At 34.0% G+C, this 21,545-nt stretch overlaps 1 protein-coding gene across 4 annotated transcripts in view; it reads right to left on the bottom strand.

Annotated features, from left to right (window-relative positions):
• The window catches only part of LRBA (LPS responsive beige-like anchor protein), a 748,688-nt gene that overhangs the window by 549,808 nt on the left and 177,335 nt on the right, over nucleotides 1-21,545 (bottom strand). For all 4 annotated transcript variants that reach the window (XM_022599722.3, XM_022599721.3, XM_022599723.3 and 1 more), the window contains 5 exons: nucleotides 21,186-21,313; nucleotides 20,602-20,709; nucleotides 16,290-16,449; nucleotides 12,790-13,237; nucleotides 4,158-4,288 (listed from right to left, as the gene is read on the bottom strand). In XM_022599722.3, coding sequence (XP_022455430.1) covers nucleotides 4,158-4,288; nucleotides 12,790-13,237; nucleotides 16,290-16,449; nucleotides 20,602-20,709; nucleotides 21,186-21,313 — 975 coding nt within the window. The remainder of the gene's footprint in view (nucleotides 1-4,157; nucleotides 4,289-12,789; nucleotides 13,238-16,289; nucleotides 16,450-20,601; nucleotides 20,710-21,185; nucleotides 21,314-21,545) is intronic.

The following is a 21,545-nucleotide window of genomic DNA, read 5'->3' as shown; positions in this document are numbered from 1 at the left end:
GTGTCGCGGAGCAACTAATCCCGTGCACCACAACTACTGAGCCTGCACGCACTCTAGAGCTCACGTGCCACAACTACTGAAGGCAGCGCGCCTAGAGCCCGTGCTCTACAACAAGAGAAGCCACTGCAGTGAGAAGCCCGCGCGCCTCAACAAAGAGTAGCCCCGCTCACCTCAACTAGAGAAAGCCCACGCACAGCAACAAAGACCCAACGCAGCCAAAAATAAAAATAAAAAAATAAAATTTTAAAAATAAATAAATAAATAAAAATAAAATGTATTTAAAAATCCTTAATTTTTTCGCAAAATTATAAAATTATTTGGGTGGTAATGTTTTGACAGAAAAATCTTTGACCTCACATAAGTTGACAAGTTCTCATTCTTTTTCTGGGATCCAGTCTTAGTTTGTCTTTAATTGTGCCACATGTAAAACACAGAAATCCCATTCTGATATCAAAATTTCCAAATAGTTTAAACTTTTTTGCTACAAAACTCATATTTTATGTTTTCTGTTCAACATGGTTTCTTCCAAGGAAGTTCCCATTTTTGCTAATGTACTATGTACTATCAAGTATATTTTTTTATTAACCAATAATCTATTACTAACTATGAGCAGTTCACTTTTTGTTGCTGACTCACTATAAAATTCAGAACTGAAGTCATCCCAAGACACAAAGGTTTATGGTCCACAGAGACAGATATTAACTGTACTTTCATATAAAGAAAATAATCCAAGATCAAACCAAGAATAATACCTAAGTTACCCAGATCTGCAAGAATAAACTGCCCAGCTCACCATGTAATCACAATAGCAATCAATTCATCCACAAATCATTTTTCCCAAATCTTGCTTGAACCAGAAGCAGCATAATAAGCTTTGATATACTGTATAGCCTATTTTTTTTAATGGCAAATAACTTAAATCAAGAGATCTACCAAAAAGAAAACAAAAATCTATCAGCTAAAAATATTGATGGCAGAGAGATAACTATTTGTTTGGATTCCAAGTGAAAAGAGAACAGACTACGAGGGCAAGTATAGTAGGCAAAAGCACGAAAAATAGGGCTGTAGGAGAGTAAGAAATAGGATGACTGAAAACACTCAGTTGGGTTAGCTTTCTTATCAAGGCAGTAATGTTCATGGCAGCAATCAATGGAATGGAAGTAATAAACTAAAATCGAGACACCATATAAGTGACAACAAGAGCCTAGTGACAGAGGAAGAGGAAAGGAAAAGTCAGGTATGGAAATCAAAACAAGTGACAAAAATAAAGACCATCATCACAAGAACAACTCAGAATGACTTAAGTCATTTTTAAAAAGGAACGAATTTTTTTTTAAATAAAGGGAGCTAAATAAAGGAAATGAACTACAAATTCTACCCCAAAATGGAAAAAACTGGGAACTATTTGAGAAACACTACCACCACAAATTATACAAAATTTAAATAAGAGGGGGAAAAGGGTACATTATGGGCTGGATACAGGGTTTTGTGGGGTTTTACCAATAAATATGATAGTCTTCAAGATAGCAAATTATTTTGTAATTCTGCATATGGTTCTTCAGGGTATTTTACATTATAATGAACTTACTGGAAAATATACAATGGCTTCAGAAAGAAATGTGTTATGCTGTTTTATATCAAATATTACTCACATATCAGCTTTCTTTCTGTTTCTTATCTCTTCTGAAGACTGCATGAATTTTTTTTTCTTTCCCTTGTACCAGTTTTATTTACTTGTTTAACATTTTTCTGGCTTTATTGAAATAAGTCAAAGACTGCATGAATTTTGAAAAATATATTTAAAAGAAATCAGAGGATCCTATTTACCTTGCCCCATAAACTGAAATTAAAGGGTAATATATTCAAAATAAGATGATAATATTTTACTCAGTGTACTGTGAACCTCTGAATTTACTACATATGCTCTGGGAAGTTATTAGGAATTCACTATTACTGAATTTAAAAGACAGCAGAAAGTTTCATAGATATTAGTAACATCTGACTTTTTCCCAACAGGGGCTTGTCTAGAAAAATCACAGTTCATTTTTTTTAAGGCCTTTGGATGGAGGTGGAAGAACAGAAATTTGCATAACCAGCCCAAAATAGATCCCCAAATTGCTTCTTCACCAAAGTAAAAAAAAAAAAAAAAAAGTATCAGAGTATAATGATGAAGGAAATGAAGGAGAAAGTAAAGAAGAGGAAATTTTGCTGGAGTTCTACACTTTCCTTTATTGTTTCTCACTAAGACAATGAATGATGAAAAACAAAATGTAACAAATATACCACACTATTGCAAGATGTTAACAACAGAGAAATGCAGAGAGGGTGAGGTTGAGAGCATATATGGGAACTCTCTACTTTCCTTTCTATTTTTCTATAACCTAAAACTGACCTAAAATATAAGGTCTATTAATTTTAAAAAATGTTTTATTAAAAAAAGAAACAAGGCAGCACAAAACTGTCTATTACCACTGCAGCTTTTGGTTTCCTTGTGGATATTTTTCTTCAACAACTACTTTTTCCTAATTATAAAAATAATACAGGATTACTGATAAATTTTTGGAAAATATACTAAAATTAAAAATTTTGAAAATCAAAATTTCCATTAATTCATGGAAATAATCAAGTAACTTCAGAGTACATTTCTTTGCTTCTTCCATGTATGAAAAGTATATACATACTTCACATAGTTACGATTTCATAGCATGTAAAGTATTGCATGTAATTTTTTTTTTACTTAACCTACTGTGAGCATTTTCTATTATCACTTAACACTAAGAAATTTGTAAAGAATTAATCACATTTAAAACTTTGAAAAAACAGTTTTTGTTAGCACAAGTAAAATAACTACAATGAAAGGAAAAAGAAAAGCAGGAAAGACAAAAGAAATAAACAATCCTGGGACTTCCCTGGTGGTGCAGTGGTTAAGACTCCACGCTCCCAATGCAGGGGGCCCAAGTTCGATCCCTGGTCAGGGAACTAGATCCCACATGCATGCTGCAACTAAGAGTTCGCATGCCACAACTAAGGAGCCTGCTTGCCACAACTAAAGCCCGCAAGCAAATAAATTTAAATAAATAAATATTTTTTTAAAAAATACTAGTCTTTGTTTCTGGAACACATGATACATAGTACACAGAAAGGAAAAATTAAACGTCCCTGACAACTGGCTAGTAGAAACATCAAGTTATCAGCAAAACTCTCTGAGATATACCAGTTTACCAAATAAAGGTAGAACACTGGATAGGAGGCCTGAGATGTCGCAAAAGATGAAGGAAAAACATTATTTCTGATTTTAACATAATCCACCTAGTCATTCCTTAAAAATTCCTTTTATTTTTCATTAATCTCATCCTAGAGTAACAAGAAAGGATGAATCCTTTGGGGGATTAATTTTTTTTTTTTTTTAGTTTTTTTTTTTTTTTAATGAAATAGCACAACACTTAGAAATATACTACTTATATAAAATAATATTCCCTTTGTCCTAACTTGGTCTTTTTAATATCACATAGTCTTCAAGTTCACCTGCTATTATCACTGAGCTTCCAATCAACATCTAGGGATTTAGGATCTTGCACCCATACATGTGCACCAAAAGGCTTTTACATTTGGAAGGAATAGAGAGAGAGAGGCGGGGCAAAAATCAAATTGTAGTAAGAGTTATTGAACTACTATGACTAATGCTAGAATGATGATAGACTTGAGGGCAGCATTCCCTTTCCAAGCATCTAATTCAAAAACTATGCAAGAGAAAGCAAAGTACTGGATACCACATAAACATCTGGCAACTGATAACCAGATTAAAAGACCAAATGTCAGCAAAACTTTCTCATATTAACCACTATCTATACACATCTTCTCAAGTGAGAGGAAAGGAAAAAAGTATTTTAATAAATCTGTCATTCATTCAACCACCCAACCAGCAGCATCCAATTTGTCATACACTACTATATTTAAGTGGAGAAAGTATTAAAATCCTTGATTTAATTTATTTCATATTACTCAAATTTATTCAGAAAATCATCAAATAATCAACAACATAATACAAAAGCATAATCATTCAAAATATCCCTAACAAAACTTAACTTAATCAAAAATCCTAAGCTTTGCAATGGGATTAAGAACTTTTTTGTTGAAATCGCTGATAACAAACTCACCAGGTGATTCTCCCCCCACATCTGAGGCTTGGGCTGAATCTACTGAAGAAACCACACTGACAGCATTGGTAGGTATACTTGTAAGTGTTGAAGGTAAGACTGCTGATTTTTTTGTTGCCACGATGACACTTCTGTAATAAAGAAAGTAAATAAATTTTAAAATACAGAAAATCACTCAAGTTAATTACATGAATTTCAAAACAGAAAATAGGAAACCAACTTCTTTTTCCTAACTTTTTCTTATCTCTATTTTGATGTACAACTTAGAATATACTCTCAATAAGAAATCTCTTCAGTGGTGTTCACAGTTATTTATACTTCATTTTTTTAGAATCGAGACAATGTTCTACAGAAACATAATAATCAGTTTTAACATTTCAATTTATATTTATAATATTCTTTAAATTTAGGATCATCTTTAATTATCCACCTTAAAATATAACCAAAGGTATATAGGAAAATAGGAATTTGGCATTCAAGTGGAAAATTAATTAACTTTTTCTTAACCTCAGAAGTGAAGCAGAAAACTCAACACGTTTCTGTAAGGATTTTAAAGCACCACTAAGTTGAAATGATAAAACCTTAGAAATCTTATAAGGTAAGAAAATGCAGGTATGAACAATTTTTTAACATGTATACAACCAAAGTTTTACTTTTTAACTCTCGTAGACTGTCTTATATTACATAGAAAAAAACAATGCATAGGCATAAAAAACCTAGATGTAAAAATATCAAATAATCAAATTTGTTCATCTTGGGTATTACTCAAACACAGGTATTTACGATATACCAATTTCATTTAAGTGTAATACTTTATACCAAAATAGTAACTAAAAGACCTTAATAGGCATAACTTAAAAGGCATTTTTAATTGAAGTTAGCTCCATAAACATGCAAAACCCCAGTTAATGAGATAAAGAGGACAGCTAATATATAATGCACTCCCACAGCAGTGCTTACTTTTAATTACCTGGTATTAACCATAAGCCTAAAGTCTTCAACATTCAATTTATTTAATCACATCTTTTGTTGACAATATTGTAACTGCAAGCTTCAAGTACTCCCTTAACAGCTTTAAAGTATTCAGTTCCTAAATAAAGTTACTTAGATACTTGATCCAGATATAGGTATTCCACAGTGAAAATTATATAATTCCAGCACTTTAAAAATACATTTTGTTTTTACTGTTACATCAAAAAGAGATAATACAAAGTGAAATAGGTTTCGTTTTACTTCAGTGCCTATCATGTGACAGCAAACACTGTTGCCAATTAAATCAAGTTCTCTTGTGCTAGGCATGGCTTATTCAATGTACTTGGGGGTAGCTGGTGTCACATCATTATAAGGGTGACTGCCAATGTTAACTATACACTAAAAAATAGAAGCAACAGCCACCTGAGCCCTCAATCCGAAATGGTGTGGCTTAAATCATGGTAGCTTATATCGGATGAAGATTATTGACTTTAGGGGGAGCAGATGACCCCCTCTGTGCGCACGTGCGTGTGTGTGTGTGTGTGTGTGTGTGTGTATACACGTGTGCTGGTAGCACATTCAGAAAACAATAAAAAATGTAATTTGTATATTACCTACCATGGGGCAAATATTTACAAGCCTATTGTTTAAGAAAATCTCTAGCTACCTATTTCCTAGTAACCTAGTTTGGGGGGACGGGGGCAGCGGGTGGGGGGGGTGGAATATGGAGAATTTACTTTGACGTTTGCTCACAAAAGAAAGAACTAGCAAGATTTAGTTTACTCATACAATAGGCAAGTACTGATAGGAGCAACAGAAATTAACATTTAGAAAAGTGAAATTGCTTTTTCTATATTTGAAACTTAAGCCATAAACCTACCCTATGTACCAGCAATTCCACTCTTAGAAATTTCCTCCAGATAACTGAAGTCCACAAAAAATAGGTACAATAACATTCAGATAGCTTTACTGATAAGAGCCAAAAACTGGAAATAGCCCAGAATCCTTTAAGCAGAAAAATGAATAAAAATATGGTGGTGTGTTTTTACAATGGAATGATATCCAGCAATAAAAACATACAAACTACTGATTAACATACGAATCTCAAAAGCATTATGTTGAGTGAAGGAAGCCGTATACAGAGGAACATAAATTTTGTATTTCCTTTCACATGAAGTTCTAGAAAAGACAAAACTAATCTATTGTTTAAAAAATAAATAAAAATAAATTTAAAAAATTAAAAAATAGAACAATAATTGCCTGTGGGGGGTGGACACAGGCATTGGCTGAGAAGGAGCATGAAGGAACTTTCAAGATTGATGGTATCTTGATTGGAAATTTAGGTTACACAGGTGTTTAATTTGTCAAAACTCATCAAATGGCATACTTAGAAATTTGTGCCTGTTGTTGTATGTACATTTCACCTTAAAAACAGTATTGATGTCTGGTTAGAGATCTGCGCCTGAAATGTTTGAGCGAAGTGATCTGATGTATGCGACTTACTCCGAAATGCATCAGAAAAATAAGAATGACTGATGAATAGAGAGATGGCTATATGGAGAACTCTATGATGAAGCAAACAGTTAAAGGCTAATTGCAGAATCTCAGTGGTGGGTCTCCGCGTGTTCAGTGTACAATTCTTGCAAATTCTCTGTATGTTTGAACATTTCATAATAAAATGTTGGAAAGCTGGTAACAAAAAAAAAAATGTTTACCACAGATGTCCCATAATATGCACAATTGCTATGTGTCCAAGATGGTACAGTTAATAAAAGATAACAAAAGAACTTGACCTCATTTCTATTCCTTTAAACAACTGTCATTAATAATGTTTTGTTTTGTTTTGTTTTTTTGCGGTACGTGGGCCTCTCACCGTTGTGGCCTCTCACGCTGCGGAGCACAGGCTCCCGACGCGTAGGCTCAGCGGCCATGGCTCACGGGCCCAGCCGCTCCGCGGCATGTGGGATCTTCCCGTACCGGGGCACGAACCTGTGTCCCCTGCATCGGCAGGAGGACTCTCAACCACTGCGCCACCAGGGAAGCCCTTAATAATGTTTTCAACCGTGAATAATAGCTATACTTTATTTCAGTTCAGTAAATATTTATTGTCCAGTATCTTTCACATATTCTCATTCCTGACACATCTTAAGTGTGGCTTCCTATATGAATTTACATTTAACTAGCACTCCTTACACACTACTGCAATATGCTGTTATGGTTCTTGAACTGAGCATGTACATGCTTTCACAACTCCAGTCCTCTGTATGTGCTATTTCTCTACCAAGATGCCTTCCTCTTAGTCCTGCTTGCCAGCAAACTTCCTTCTCACCTTTCAAAACCTTGCTCAAAGGTAAGCCTCCCCAGATTGCCAAGTCAGAGTCCACTATTCTTTGTGCTTCTACATGATCCTATTATATAAACTTAAGAAATTATTAATGAATGCTACGATTAAGTGCTGACAATATGCCAAGAATTATTACTCAATTCACAAAACAATCCTAACATACAAATTACCTCCATTTAAGAAAATTTAAAAAGTAAACCTCAGAAAGGTAAAGTAACTTGCCAAGGTAAATGGCAGAACTGTCCCACAATTCTGGGTTTATCTAAACAAGAGCCTCTAATTTGAACTGTTTCCTCATACTGACCTTTACGTTTTATTGAGATATAATTCACATTCCATACAATTTATTCATGTACAGTATACAATTAAATGGTTTTTAGAATGTTCATAGAATTGTGCAACCATCACCACAATCATATTAACATTTAAAGGTAATTCTATATTATAATCATCTATAAGCAATGGTAATAAAGATTTCCAAGATATTAAATTATATATGTACTACTACTACTAAAATACAAAAATATATCTGCTCAGAAATGGAAAAGTTGCATTCTTTAGCCCCGCTATGTACTTAACACATAATAGAAAAATAAAAGTAATCTATGTCCAAATTCAATGACTGATTCAAATCATCACTGAAGAAGTAACATAATAATACTTTAGCTTTGTGCCACATAAAAACAAAGAAAATTCAGTAACAAAGATTCCCTTAAAAGGGCAGTAGGCAGATTTCAGGATATTTTCATTCCAACTGTTTTTACTATTGCTAAATTATAAAATTTCTGTGTACAAGACTAAAATCTTCAACACAGGGGGATCTTTAAGCTATCATATTTATCATGTATGAAAGTGTAAATCTAAACTAGTAAAGCATGTCTTAAAGTTTTAATAAAATGCCATTGTTCTCAGGCTACAGCTTAAGTTTCCATTTAAAAGACAAATTGAAATCCTTGTTAATTTTCAAGAAACAAATTACTGAATTTTTAATACCAGCCATCAATTTTAACAAAAAGCACTTCAAAGTTTTTTGGCATAAAAAATTTGGAAGACAGGTAAGTCTTTTAGTTATATAAGCTATTTTTCCAAACTTTCAATTAAAAACCAAATATTAAAATATAAAATTTCACATATTATTGCTTTTTTCTTTATACTCACCAACTTTAATGAATAATTAGTATTTGTGAGCACTATGCTAAGGACGTATATGAATTATGTTATTTATATTTATAACAACCTATGAGGGAATTATTTATATTTATAACGACCCATGAGGTAAGTACTACATATTATTATCCCCATTTTACAGATGAGAAAGAAGTAATTTTCCTAAGTCTCCAGAGATAGAGAGTGTAAACACTTGACTTTTTTTTTTCTTACCTGAACTAGGGATACTTTTTTAAAGATTTCTTTTTATTGAGTAACGACAGAAAGCAACAATGTCTTACAGATCACTAAGGTTCAGAAGTTCCATTTCAGAATTATATCAGTTTGAATTATCACAAACTTTCACATAAATGCTATTTTCTTTAACATGCAAATAGTTCACGAAAGGAGAAAAAAAGCATTTTAAGCCTAGTACTTTAGTCCCTAAGGATCTAGCTGAAAAGCCAGACAAGCCCTTGAACTTTATCAAGATAAATCCCTGGCATCCGCTAATCACCAGAGAGGATCTTCAAATTAGATAAGAGCAAGAATTTTGGCATGGGAATGAACACAAACACCTTGCCATCCACAAAGGCCCACAACCTGGCAGCCTTTCAGCAAGGTTCCACTCATGTAGCTGTTACTCTAAACGTTCCAGCTATTGCTTGGAAGTTGATAATTCTTAAGATATGAGGAGAGTTGTGATTTCTGACACAGCATTCCAGAGATAAATACATGATCAGAAGGACGCTTTGAAATTCTCAAAGATATTCCTCTGGTCTAAAGCTGCATGAAAATAGTTTTTCAAAAGGTGTCTCTTGCTAAGAAAAAGAGGGGGTAAAAACAGAGCAGTTTGCTTGCCATCAGATAGTATGTTAAATGCATACCAGACATGTAAGTTCCAAATAACCTCCTGAAAAATGCTATCACCAAAATTCCGCTTTGTTTCCTGTTTCAATAAACCCCTTTAAAATGTATTCCCTGTGCACAGTTTCCTAAATAAGTTTGTAACCTACTCACTGAAGGTATCACTAAGGCATAGACAATTTCTATGCTATTTAAAAAGAAATAAATCCCCAAGTACAAGAAATTCGGGGAATTTGTAAGGAAACAACTTTGAGTATATTAGTAAGATTTATTAAATGTAAAACTCTACCCTTAAGTTATTCTCACTAGTCAATCTAAGATTAATACAAATTTAAGCAAATTCATAAAAATTGTGAATATTAGAAAAAACCTAATCATTTACACCTCTTCTCACCCTCAAAATATAGCCATTGCAGTTTGTTATAAATTTTTTGAAGCATATGGGAACATATATATCTATTTTTTCAAAAGATCATAAATTCCAAACTAAACTGTACTCTGCTTTTCCCATTTAATAATATATCTTGAATGTCATTTTACATCAATACATCAGTTGTGCTTTTCTCTCATCAGTGGCTGCATAGTATTTATTATATTCACAGGAAACAACACATGTAACCAATTCTTAATAAATTGGCAACTACGTTTGCATAGCACAGCCAAATGACAGGACTTAGAGTCCACTGGCCACGGTTTAAATTTTAGCTCCACCATTTATTAGCGCAAAAGCTTAAGGCATTTATTTACTTTCCCAGTGCCTCAGGTTTCATCATCTGTAAAGTAAGAATAAAAACAGTATCTATCTATCCACCTACCTACCTACCTATCTAAAAAATGCACTTTAATACACCTTCACAGGGTAAAAGCTCAATAGGTATTAGCTTAACTATGAAATTCCTCTTGCAGAAAGAAAACATTTTATACTTGCATATATCTTCTGTATAAGCTTATATAATTAGGTTTACATATTTTAAATTTTAATTAACTACCAATTTTCCCTCAGATAAATTGTACCAATATGCCCTCTCAACAATATAAAAGTGTTTCTTCATACCCTCATTAAGACTAGGTATCATCTTTTAAACTTCTGGATTTCTTCATGTTAAGTGTTATAGATTAATATATCTTCAATATCATTTCACACCAGTATATATTGTTCTGCTTTTTTTCTCTTTAATAGCTGTATAGTAGTGCACAGTGTTAAGGATAAGGAAATTGAGGCTCAGGAGGATGAGGTAATTTGTCCAAATTCATTAATAAGTAACAGAGCCAGAACTCAAACAGTTTCATCTCATTTCTAGAGTCAATATTCTAACTCCTATATTATAAAGCCTAATAAAAAAGAAAAAGACATCTGAATCTAGCAGCCACTATATCTATAATGTCACATTAGACATATACCAATATGCTATTTACCTGGAATTTAGACTCTGTCAATCTCATCATTCCACGACATTGACCTAATCTTTAAACAGAGGTAGAGGGAGTAAGATGATAGAGGATGATGGCAGAAAGATTTTCCATTAAAATTATATATTCCCTGTGTTCTTTCAGAGCATATTAATTATATAAATAATTTTAACCAGCTTGGATATCTAATGTGCCAGCAAGTCTGAAGTAGAAAACTAGGAGATGAGATGAAACACAGAGAACAGGAGACACAAAGAAATAAATAACCAGACAGAGGGAAATTATGATGAGGATATATCAAAAGAAAACAGAAGCCAACTGGAAGGAAATCCCACTGGCCAAATCAGAGACAATCTGAGCATCAATATAAACAATAACAATAATATTATAATTCATCCTCTAAAGTATGAAACCGTAAGGTCATATGATGAATGTACTGAATTCATTTGATGAGGAGGGTAACAGTTTCTAAACCCCTCTTCCCAGGGAGTACCTTAACAGTGGAGAAACCCAGAAAATACCATTTCTATAAATGATCAGAATGAGTATCACCAGTAATGAGATAAAACCATGTGCCACTTGTTAGAATACAACAGGAAGAAATAGCATCACTTCTGTGATATTACTTCCAAAGATGCTTTAGCTTGAATCTAATCCCCAGGACACTAATTAGACAAATCTAAACTGAGGGACATTATACAAAACAGCTGGGCTCTCATCTTCTGAAGTGTCGAGGTCATTAAATTTAAGGAAAGACTAAAGAACTGTTCTTCCAAATTGAAGGAGGATAAAGAGACACAACAAAATACAACACAAAAGTCTGAATTCGATCCTTTTACTATAAAGAGCATTACCGAGAAAATTAGTGAAACTTCAAAGGTTTCAAGATTTGACAGTAGTATTAATATTATATCAATGTTAATTTCCTTATTTTGATGAATGTATTGTGGTTATGTAGAAAATATACAAAAATATTCAAAGGGCGTGTAGTACTGTATCAATTTTCCCTCAACAGATTCAGGAAAAATAAAATTTCTTTTAACTGGCAACTTTTCTATAAGGCAGAGCTTGTTTTCAGATAAAAATATTGATTTTTGAAAAAGAATATGCTTAACAACTCTGAAACATACATGTCTTACAGGCAGAATTTCAGAAAATTTAATATAAAGAAAATTTTCAAGCAAATTGGCCAAAGGTTTCTTAGGACAGCAGAGCCAACAAAGTCAGGAATCTATAGTTAGCTTTCCCAAGCTGTCAAGACTCTGAACACTTTGTTGAATTCCTGAATCTGTCGGAATCCACAGATTCCCACCTTTTTTCACAAAGGCTGGCACAGTACCGACAGCAGGGGAATGAAAGGTAACCATTTGTAAATATAGGTGATTTTTAAGTTGTAACAAACGAAGAAAAAAATTATTTAATATACAACTTGCCAATGTAATATTAAAATTATTCTTAAACAATCTTAATAATTATGTTGATAAATAAAAATTTGAAATGATATACAAACCATACAACAAAATATCCTTATAATTTTTAAAACTATATCAAAACATCCCTTTTTAATGTTGAAGCTACAAAATTTAACAAAGTTAAATTCTTGTTTAACCTTTAAATCCTTATAATTTATATATTTATAAACTAATGAGAACCTACTGTATAGCACAGGGAACTCTACTCAGTGCTGACCTAAATGAGAAGGAAATCCAAAAAAGAGGGGATATATGTATACCAATAGCTGATTCACTTTGCTGTACAGTATACACTAACACAACATTGTAAAGCAACTATACTCCAATAAATTTATATATTTATAAATTTATAACCTTTAAATCCTTATAATTTATGTATTTAAATCCTTATATTTATATATTTAAAGACTATTTACAGTACCTGTCAAAAGATCTGAACTGCACAGGCTGCTCAACAGATAGATCACCAAGAGCTCCAAGGCAGGCTGGTGGCAGAAGGACAGGATCCACTGTGACTCCATCTCCTGGTATGTTAACCAAGCTTCGGAGAATGTCCTTCACGTTGATATTTTTTGAAACAGGAACTGATGGTGCAGCCTTGTTATCCAATTCATTTTCTCCATCACTTTTGGTTTCCTGAGATTTACTGACTTCTGAAGAAAGAGTGCACAGCACCTCACTGATGGCATCTGGGCCTGCACTGACACTTGGAGGTGCTACAGGAGGAGCCACGTCCACATTGCTTCCTAAACCAGTAGCCATTTCTTCCCCAATGCCTGAGTCCCTCCTTCGAGCAGATGATGCACTTTCAGATTCTTCCATGGATGCTGGAGTTAATGGGCTGAATGCTGCTGGTGAGTTTTCTACATCTTACCCAGAAAAAGAAGAAAAGTATGAGTTAAAAAATTTACAACTCATTTTAAAAAGGTACACTCAGTCCTAATTATTTTAAATTATGAAATATACAGCATGTGCTAAAAGGTAAAAAACAAATTAAATAATCTATAAAATGTACTCAGTAAATAATTAGATGGTTTAATAAAATAATAATAATAATAAATAATAACAAAATATCTTAGAAAACCCCAAACTGAATATGACATACCAATGGGTAGTAACACAAGGTTGAAAGCCATTGACCTATAAGAAAAAGTCCAAAATCCTTAGGCTAAAGTACAAGGTTCTTCAATAATATGAGTCGGCTAAGTTGTAAACTTTATCAGGGCAGGGAATGTACGTTCTTTAACACTTCATCTCCAGCACCTATGACAATGCCTGGGCCTACAACAATGCCTGGCAAGTAGTAGGTAGTCAATAAGTATTTTTCAGATGACTATTCAACTCCAGCTTTATCTCCTGCTACTCATGGCATAACACATAATACTTTACAACACCAATAATTACCTCTACCTCAATCATGGTTTCTACTGCTAGAACACTTGTTACCACTCCTAAATAACTGAATAATTCAATGGTCCTTAAAATCTAGTTCAACAGGGAGCATCACCTTTTCTACTTGATTTTCATTCCCTCCAATCAGGTGTTCACTCCATTCCAACAAAAATGCTCCACCTTGCTAAATCCAATGGTCAGTTCTCAGTCCTAACAGCACTTGACATAGCAGCAACAACTGATTATTCTCTCCAACGTGACAATACTTTTTTCACTTGGCTTACAGGACACGATGCTCTTCTGGTTTTTCATCTACTACCTTACTGTTGTTCCTTCCTTACCTCCTTCACTTCTTTTTCTCCTGGATTTCTTAACTTGAAGGGACTTAGTACTCAGTTCTTAATCCTTTTATCTTCTCTATCAACATTTATTTCCTTAGTGGTCTCATTAACTCTCAAAGTTTTAAATACCACTATTTCAATAAATAAATACACAAATAAATAAAATTCAGACTGTTATATATAACTGCCTACTCTGAATCTTCTTTTAAATGTCTAAAAGACATCACAAACTCAACATGTTGGAAACTGAATTTCTTATCTTCTTCCTTTAGTATGTTTCACCTTCAGTCTATCCAAGTGCACCTTATAATCATTCTTGACTACCTTCCATCTTTTGCATATCCACAGCTAATATTTTAAAATCCTGTTTTCTCACTATCAAAATATATGCAGAATCTGACTGCTTCTCACTAGCCCTACAGCTACCACCCTAGTCCATCCCCAAAATTACCTCTTGCCTAGGTTATTGCAATATCCTCCTAACTGGCTATGTTAAGACTGTGACATTAATGGTTCTATTGGCCATGCTTCCTGGTATTCACCCCCTTGAGAAGTCGTTGAGTCTGGGCTGGGCCTGATTCACTGTAACCAACCGAATGTGGTAGAAGTGGGCCAGTTCTGAGCCCGAGCTTAAGATCTGGCAATCTGTACATTCTCAGAATCTCTGAACACCTCTATAAATAATCTGGCTACCTGGTTGGAGTAAAACCAAGAAATTCATCTGAGAACAAGTAGCAAGGCCCCACACATACAACCCCAGCTTAGCCATTTCAGTCATTCAGCCCTACCTCTTGGAGCCATTCTAGCTGAGGCACTAGATTAATGAGGAGAAAAGCCATTTCGGACTTTCCAACCCCAGCAAACAACATCTGTAGCAGGGATGAATCATTACCACTGCGACTTATCTGAATCAAATTCATGGAATGATGATAACAAGACTAAAACAGTGAGTTTTGTGAGTTTTAGCTTCGAGGTAACACGTAACACAGCAGTACATAACTAAAACATTGGTTTTTCTTGCCCTGTAGGGTGTATTCTTAAAACAGAATCCCAAGTGTTACTTTTAAAAACATATATCAATTCTAACTCCTGTACTCAAAACCCTCCAATAATTTCTCATTCTTCTTAGAGTGAAAATCCCTTTCTCCTTAGAGTGAAATACCCCCTTTCTCCTGGTCATTCCTGATAATTTTACCCATTCAATTTTTCTTTTCTTAGGACTTAACACCTTCTAAAATAATCAATACTATAAAATTTATTTAATAAATGTACTTATTTTCTACTTCCTCTCACTAGAATTCAAGCTCCAGGAGGGCAGACTTTTTTTCTTTTGTTCATTCATAATGAACAAGAACCTAGGAGGTACGGAATGAATATTGATTGGATAAATAAATCACCCCTGTTGGGTAACAGCTACTTCTATAACTACAATACCTGCTTCTCTATAACTGGCAGCTAATTTTATAACTTTCCCTATAACTGGCAGCTAATTTTATAACTCCAATTATTATAGCTATTTGTTAACAAATCTGTCTCATAAGAAAATATAAGTTATTTATTCTTTACAACAAATGTGGAGTTAAACAAAAATGTTTAATATTTTATTTGTAAAGAATAACATATTCTCGGGCTTCCGTGGTGGCTCAGTGGTTAAGAATCCGCCTGCCAATGCAGGGGACACAGGTTCGAGCCCTGGTCCGGGAAGATCCCACATGCCACAGAGCAGCTAAGCCCATGCACCGCAACTACTGAGCCTGCGCTCTACAGCCCGCGAGCCACAACTACTGAAGCCTGCAGGCCTAGAGCCCATGCTCCGCAACAAGAGAAGTCACCGCAGTGAGAACCCACGCACCACAACAAAGAGTTGCCCCTGCTTGCCACAACTAGAGAAAGCCCGCACGCAGCAACGAAGAACCAAAGCAGCCAAAAATAAATAAATAAATAAATTTTTTTTTTTTTAAAAAAGAATAACATTTTCTCATCTTTCAAATAGATGGCTCACTTAACGAACAGAAACCATCTCCCAATTGCAATTAACTACATGGTACTTAAAATATTTGGTTATTAGTAAAAATAAATACATACTCTCACTTTATACATAAATTCCAGAATCAATATTTTAACTATCATAAGTAGGTAATGTTTTACTTGAACTTTGGATGCCAGATAATAAAATACAGAAACTTACCAGGAAGTGATAAATTCCTGCTTTCACTACCAGTTTCCTTAAAAGACTGGCTATGCCTTTCATTTTGGGGTTCCAAAATGTCTCTGTACTTCGAGACCATAAGAACAGAGATAAAGTATACAACTGCCAAGGCTAAAAACTGTGCTTGTTTGCTATCCTCCTGGGGAAAAATAAAAGGAGTTGATCAAGCCACTATTAAATAACATGTTTGAATCTTACTTTACATGACAACATTCAAATAGAAAACATGTTCACAAATCTTTCAATATACACAGAAAATAGTAATGAATTCACCTGAGCAAAGATTAGGCAAATACTCTTGGAAAAATGCCTGTAAATATTAGGTTTTATGCTTGTGAAACATGAAAAGAGAGAAGCTGGCTTGTTTTTTTTAATTAAGTAACTAAATCTGAAGAGATATGTCCTAATATACTTTGTAAGGTTAATCAAACAGCAATTATCATTATATGTGAACAACTATTTTTGCTTCCAACCATAAGAATTAAAATGTTTTAAAAAATCAGAATAACAGTTTTCCTAAAAGACAAGCATTCAAGATTTTTTAAAGTAACGTTATCACATACAGAACTGGATGCCAAAGAAATTCTCAAGAGTATTTTAAAATAACACAGACTCAAGTGTCCACAATGGAAAATATAGTGTCTGCCAGAAAGAAAAGGACAAACTAGACTGACCTCTAAAGAGGTCCAGGCTTCATCTCAGCTCTACAGATCACTTACATACCTGTACATCAATGACCAGTTCACCTAGTCAAATTCCCCATTTTCAAAGGAACATTGTACACATCACTGATTTTGATAACTTTTCAAAATAGGTTTGAACTTAATTAATTTAATGGAAAAACTCAAATTCTTCCAGCAAATCCTGAAAACTAAAGGTACCTCAGGTAGCAGCTAAATATAGGATAAGCGAAACAAAGAACCCGGTTGCCTAGCAGATAAATAAATGGAAACAATTGGCACAAATGAAACTGAAGGTTAACAATTAACAAATATCAAAAGTTTTGGACACAATTTCAGAGAAAAAATGAGATCTCAGAGTCTACTGAACATATCTACTTGATAGGATTATTAGACGTATTGTATATATAATCTAACAAGAATCTATGGTACTTTTTAGGTTCATGTGTAAGATCTTATCAGTCTTGATGGAAAAGATATATGTACATTTTTCCTTTTTTTATTAACCATCCCTTTTCTCCAGAAACTCCTCTGTTCCTCTGCCACACAGTCCCACCATCTATTATAGTAACTGCTGTTAATGGTATCAACATTAAAAATGTAGGCAAATAACTTGCTTGGTCTGCTTATTCTTTTTTTTTTTTTTGCAGTACACGGGCCTCTCACTGTTGTGGCCTCTCCCACTGCGGAGCACAGGCTCCAGACGCGCAGGCTCAGCGGCCATGGCTTACAGGCCTAGCTGCTCCGCGGCATGTGGGATCTTCCCGGACTGGGGCGCTTAATCTTTTATAAATTATTTACACCTATCTAATCTTTATTTAGCCCCTTAATATGTTCAGTGTTTACTAACTACAGTATGAAGTTTACAGTGTATGCCTGATTTGTGCCCAAATAAAAAATATCCCATAGATCCTTATGTTTAAGTCCTAACTCCTAAAACAAATTTACTTTCAATTGTAGCTGTCATTTATTGAATACTTACTGTGAGTCAGGCACTGTGCTATATTCATTAACCCATTTAAATAAGATGAGGCCTAGAGAAGTTAAGTAATTTACCTAAGGGCATACAGTAAATGAAAAAGCAAATCTGAACTCAGATTAGACTGATTAAAAACCTTAGCTTTTAACCTCAAGGTAATAATTTATTTATATCCCCAGTCTTAGGTCATTTCCTTTTTCTTCAAAGTTTGCTTATGCTAGAGAGGCTCTGGGATGTAGTTTGGGAAACGTGGTCTTTTCTCTTTTCTAAAATTCTTGCAAGGTGATTATATAACTTTTATAATTACCAAAAAAATTAATTTGTTACTTTCAGAAATGAACACGGTAGACACAGGAGACACTCTATTTCTCTGTCCAAATATCGTGATATAATAACCAATCAGAAAGTGCCAAAGAGCCGAATCATTCAGAGCCAGGGTGAGGAGCTGTGATTTCATTTTAAGTGCTATGGGAAGCCATTAGAGAACTTTTTTTAAAAAAACATCTTTATTGGAGTGTAGTTGCTTTACAACGTTGTGTTAGTTTCTACTGTATGACAAAGTGAATCTACTGTATAACATATACAGCTATATGTATACATACTTCCCCATATCCCCTCCCTCTTGCGTCTCCCTCCTGCCCTCCCTTTCCCACCCCTCTAGGTGGTCACAAAGCACCGAGCTGATCTCCCTGTGCTATGCAGCTGCTTCCCACTACCTATCTATTTTACATTTGGTAGTGTATATATATATCAACACTACTCTCTCACTTCATCCCAGCTTACCCTTCCCCGTCCCTGTGTCCTCAAGTCCATGCTCTATGTCTGCGTTTTTATTCCTGTTCTACCCCTAGGTTCATTAGAACCTTTTTTTTTTTTTTCCAGATTCCATATATATGTGTTAGCATACGGTGTTTGCTTTTCTCTTTCTGACTTACTTCACTCTGTATGACAGACTCTACGTCCATCCACCTCACTACAAATAACTCAATTTCGTTTCTTTTTATGGCTGAGTAATATTCCATTGTATATATGTGCAACATCTGCTTTATCTATTCATCTGTTGATGGACACTTAGGTTGCTTCCATGTCCTGGCTATTGTAAATAGTGCTGCAATGAACATTGTGGTACATGACTCTTTTTGAATTATGGTTTTCTCAGGGTATATGCCCAGTAGTGGGATTGCTGGGTTGTATGGTAGTTCTATTTTTAGTTTTTTGAGGAACTTCCATACTGTTCTCTATAGTGGCTGTATCAATTTACATTCCCACTAACAGTGCAGGAGGTTACCCTTTTCTCCACACCCTCTCCAGCATTTATTGTTTGTAGATTTTTTGATGATGGCCATTCTGACCACTGTGAGGTGCTACCTCACTGTAGTTTTGGTTTGCGTTTCCACTAGAGAATTTTTTAAGCCAAAGAGTTACATCATCTATTCTAGATTTTGAAACTTCATTCTAGGAAATACAAAGTTACAGGGCAATAGACTCAACAACTGCTCAAGGAAAGAGAATGGGGAGAGAAGGAAGCAGCAATATTTGGTTCTAAAGTGGACCACAGTCAGTGGGTTCTAAAAAGCAAAAGTAATGGTTTCTTCATTAAAGGAATAATAACAGCTACCAAAAAACAAAAAATTGAGATCCAGGGAGGCATTATAGTACAATGGTTAAGATCAAAGTTTCTAGAATCAGACTCCCTAGGTCCTTAATCCACTTCTACCTCTCACTACTTGTAGGATTTTAAGCAGACTATTTAAGCTAATACTGCTATCTTTCTCATAGGATTATTCTGTGAATTAAATGAGGTAATACATATAAATCATCCAGTTATATGCTTAATACAAAATAAACTATTAGTTATAGCTAATAATTATTACCTATAACTACTTTTAATAAATTGTATACTTGTATAAAGCTTAGTGAAGAATCAAAAGAGGACTAAAACACTGGAGAAAGAGAAGGGAAAGTTAAAAATTGAAGTTATAAAGTTTATTTTTAAAAAACGTATATGTAATATAGAGCAGCTAGTACTAAACACACAGTAAGTGTTCAATAAATATTAATGATTATACTTTTTTTATATGACTTTACAATTCCTACATGAAATTCTGCCATATTATATATCAAAATTAGCTAAAATGAAACTATTTTTCAATCTTTAAAAAATTTAAAACACCACTCCCAACATTTCATCGTGTATTTTTATATCATATAAAACTTTCAGAGCACAGATTCTGGAGTTAGAATCCTATCATTTACTAGCTCCATTAGCTTGAACAAGTTACCCAAGCTCTCTGTGCTTCAAATTCCTCATTCATAAAATGGGAATTACAAAGTACACAACTCAAGAAGTTGTTGGAATGAATAAGAACATATGAAGCACTTACAATGCTTACTATGTAATAATGTGTTTTTCTTTTTGGTAGCAATACTCTGATATATTAGCTCCATTTATATAAACAATATTTTTAATATTCTAAGATTCTAAAATCATTGTCAAGAGAACTGGTATCTAGGCCTTCTTATTTCTACCTGACTATTTTATATCACAAAGAGTGTTCACTCTCAGTACTTTGGGCCTCAGGGGAAATATGTATCAGCTAAGAGAATATGTAAAAGAAATACTGTAACTTACTATGTCTCTGAAGACAACTGCCCTAAGTCGATTAATATCCATGTCTTGTAGAAGCCTGTCAAAATCTCTTACTGGAGATATACCACCAGTTACAATATCCACCGGACTCTATTTAAGACAAAAAAATATAAATATATACATTACACAGACATTTTAAAAAATAAACAGTATTCCATAGGCTATAATGTTGTTTTTCCCAGTTTATTTTCCTACTTCTTTCTGTCTTCTTTTTTTGGGTGTCAGGATGGGGGTGGGGGATGTAGAAGGGAGTCATGAAGGAAAAAAGAAACTGCATGCTAACTCACGGAGTACGCGAAACACAAATTGACATACTTGAAGGAAAAGGTATCATGGACACAAGGAAAGTAAACATTTGGAAAAGCAGACAAGATTAAGTATAAGCAAATCTTTACTGTATACTTAAACACAAATATTTGAAGGTTATGTCCACAGACTAAAATAACTATTTTAGGACCTCTGTCAAATTTATTTAACTTTATGTTGAAATGAACAAATAAATTTAAGATCTTAATCGTAAAATGAGAGAATGCTTTTTTATTTAATTAATTATTCTGTATGCTTACCTTTGCTGCAGATTTCCCCACGGGAATCAGGCTGTGTGTTGTTTTCTGGGCTTTTCCTGCTTTGCCTTTAGTTTTCAGCTGTGAATGCTGCTGACACTCTAAGCAATTCCTTACTGCCACTGCACACACTGTAATTTATTTTAAGGAAAAAATTGGGCAAGAAAAAATTATATTTAAGATTATGAGACTGACAAAACTCACCTATACGAGTTACATAAGATTTGAAACATTACCTTCAGCAAATTTCTAAAATGTCCCTGGGCTTTATCACCCACTGTTTGTTTTCTGACTTTGTTAGCTACTCTGTTAGGGTCCACTGCTAGAAGAGAATCAGTTCAGGAACCTTAATAAACACTGTAC

This window comes from Delphinapterus leucas, chromosome 5, assembly GCF_059928025.1.
Source record: "Delphinapterus leucas isolate spDelLeu-1000000601 "Yukka" chromosome 5, BTC_Dleu_Yukka2, whole genome shotgun sequence".
In the NCBI taxonomy this organism is placed as follows: domain Eukaryota; kingdom Metazoa; phylum Chordata; class Mammalia; order Artiodactyla; family Monodontidae; genus Delphinapterus; species Delphinapterus leucas.
The sequence above is the reverse complement of the archived record's forward strand: the minus strand, read 5'-3'. Positions and strand labels throughout refer to the sequence as shown.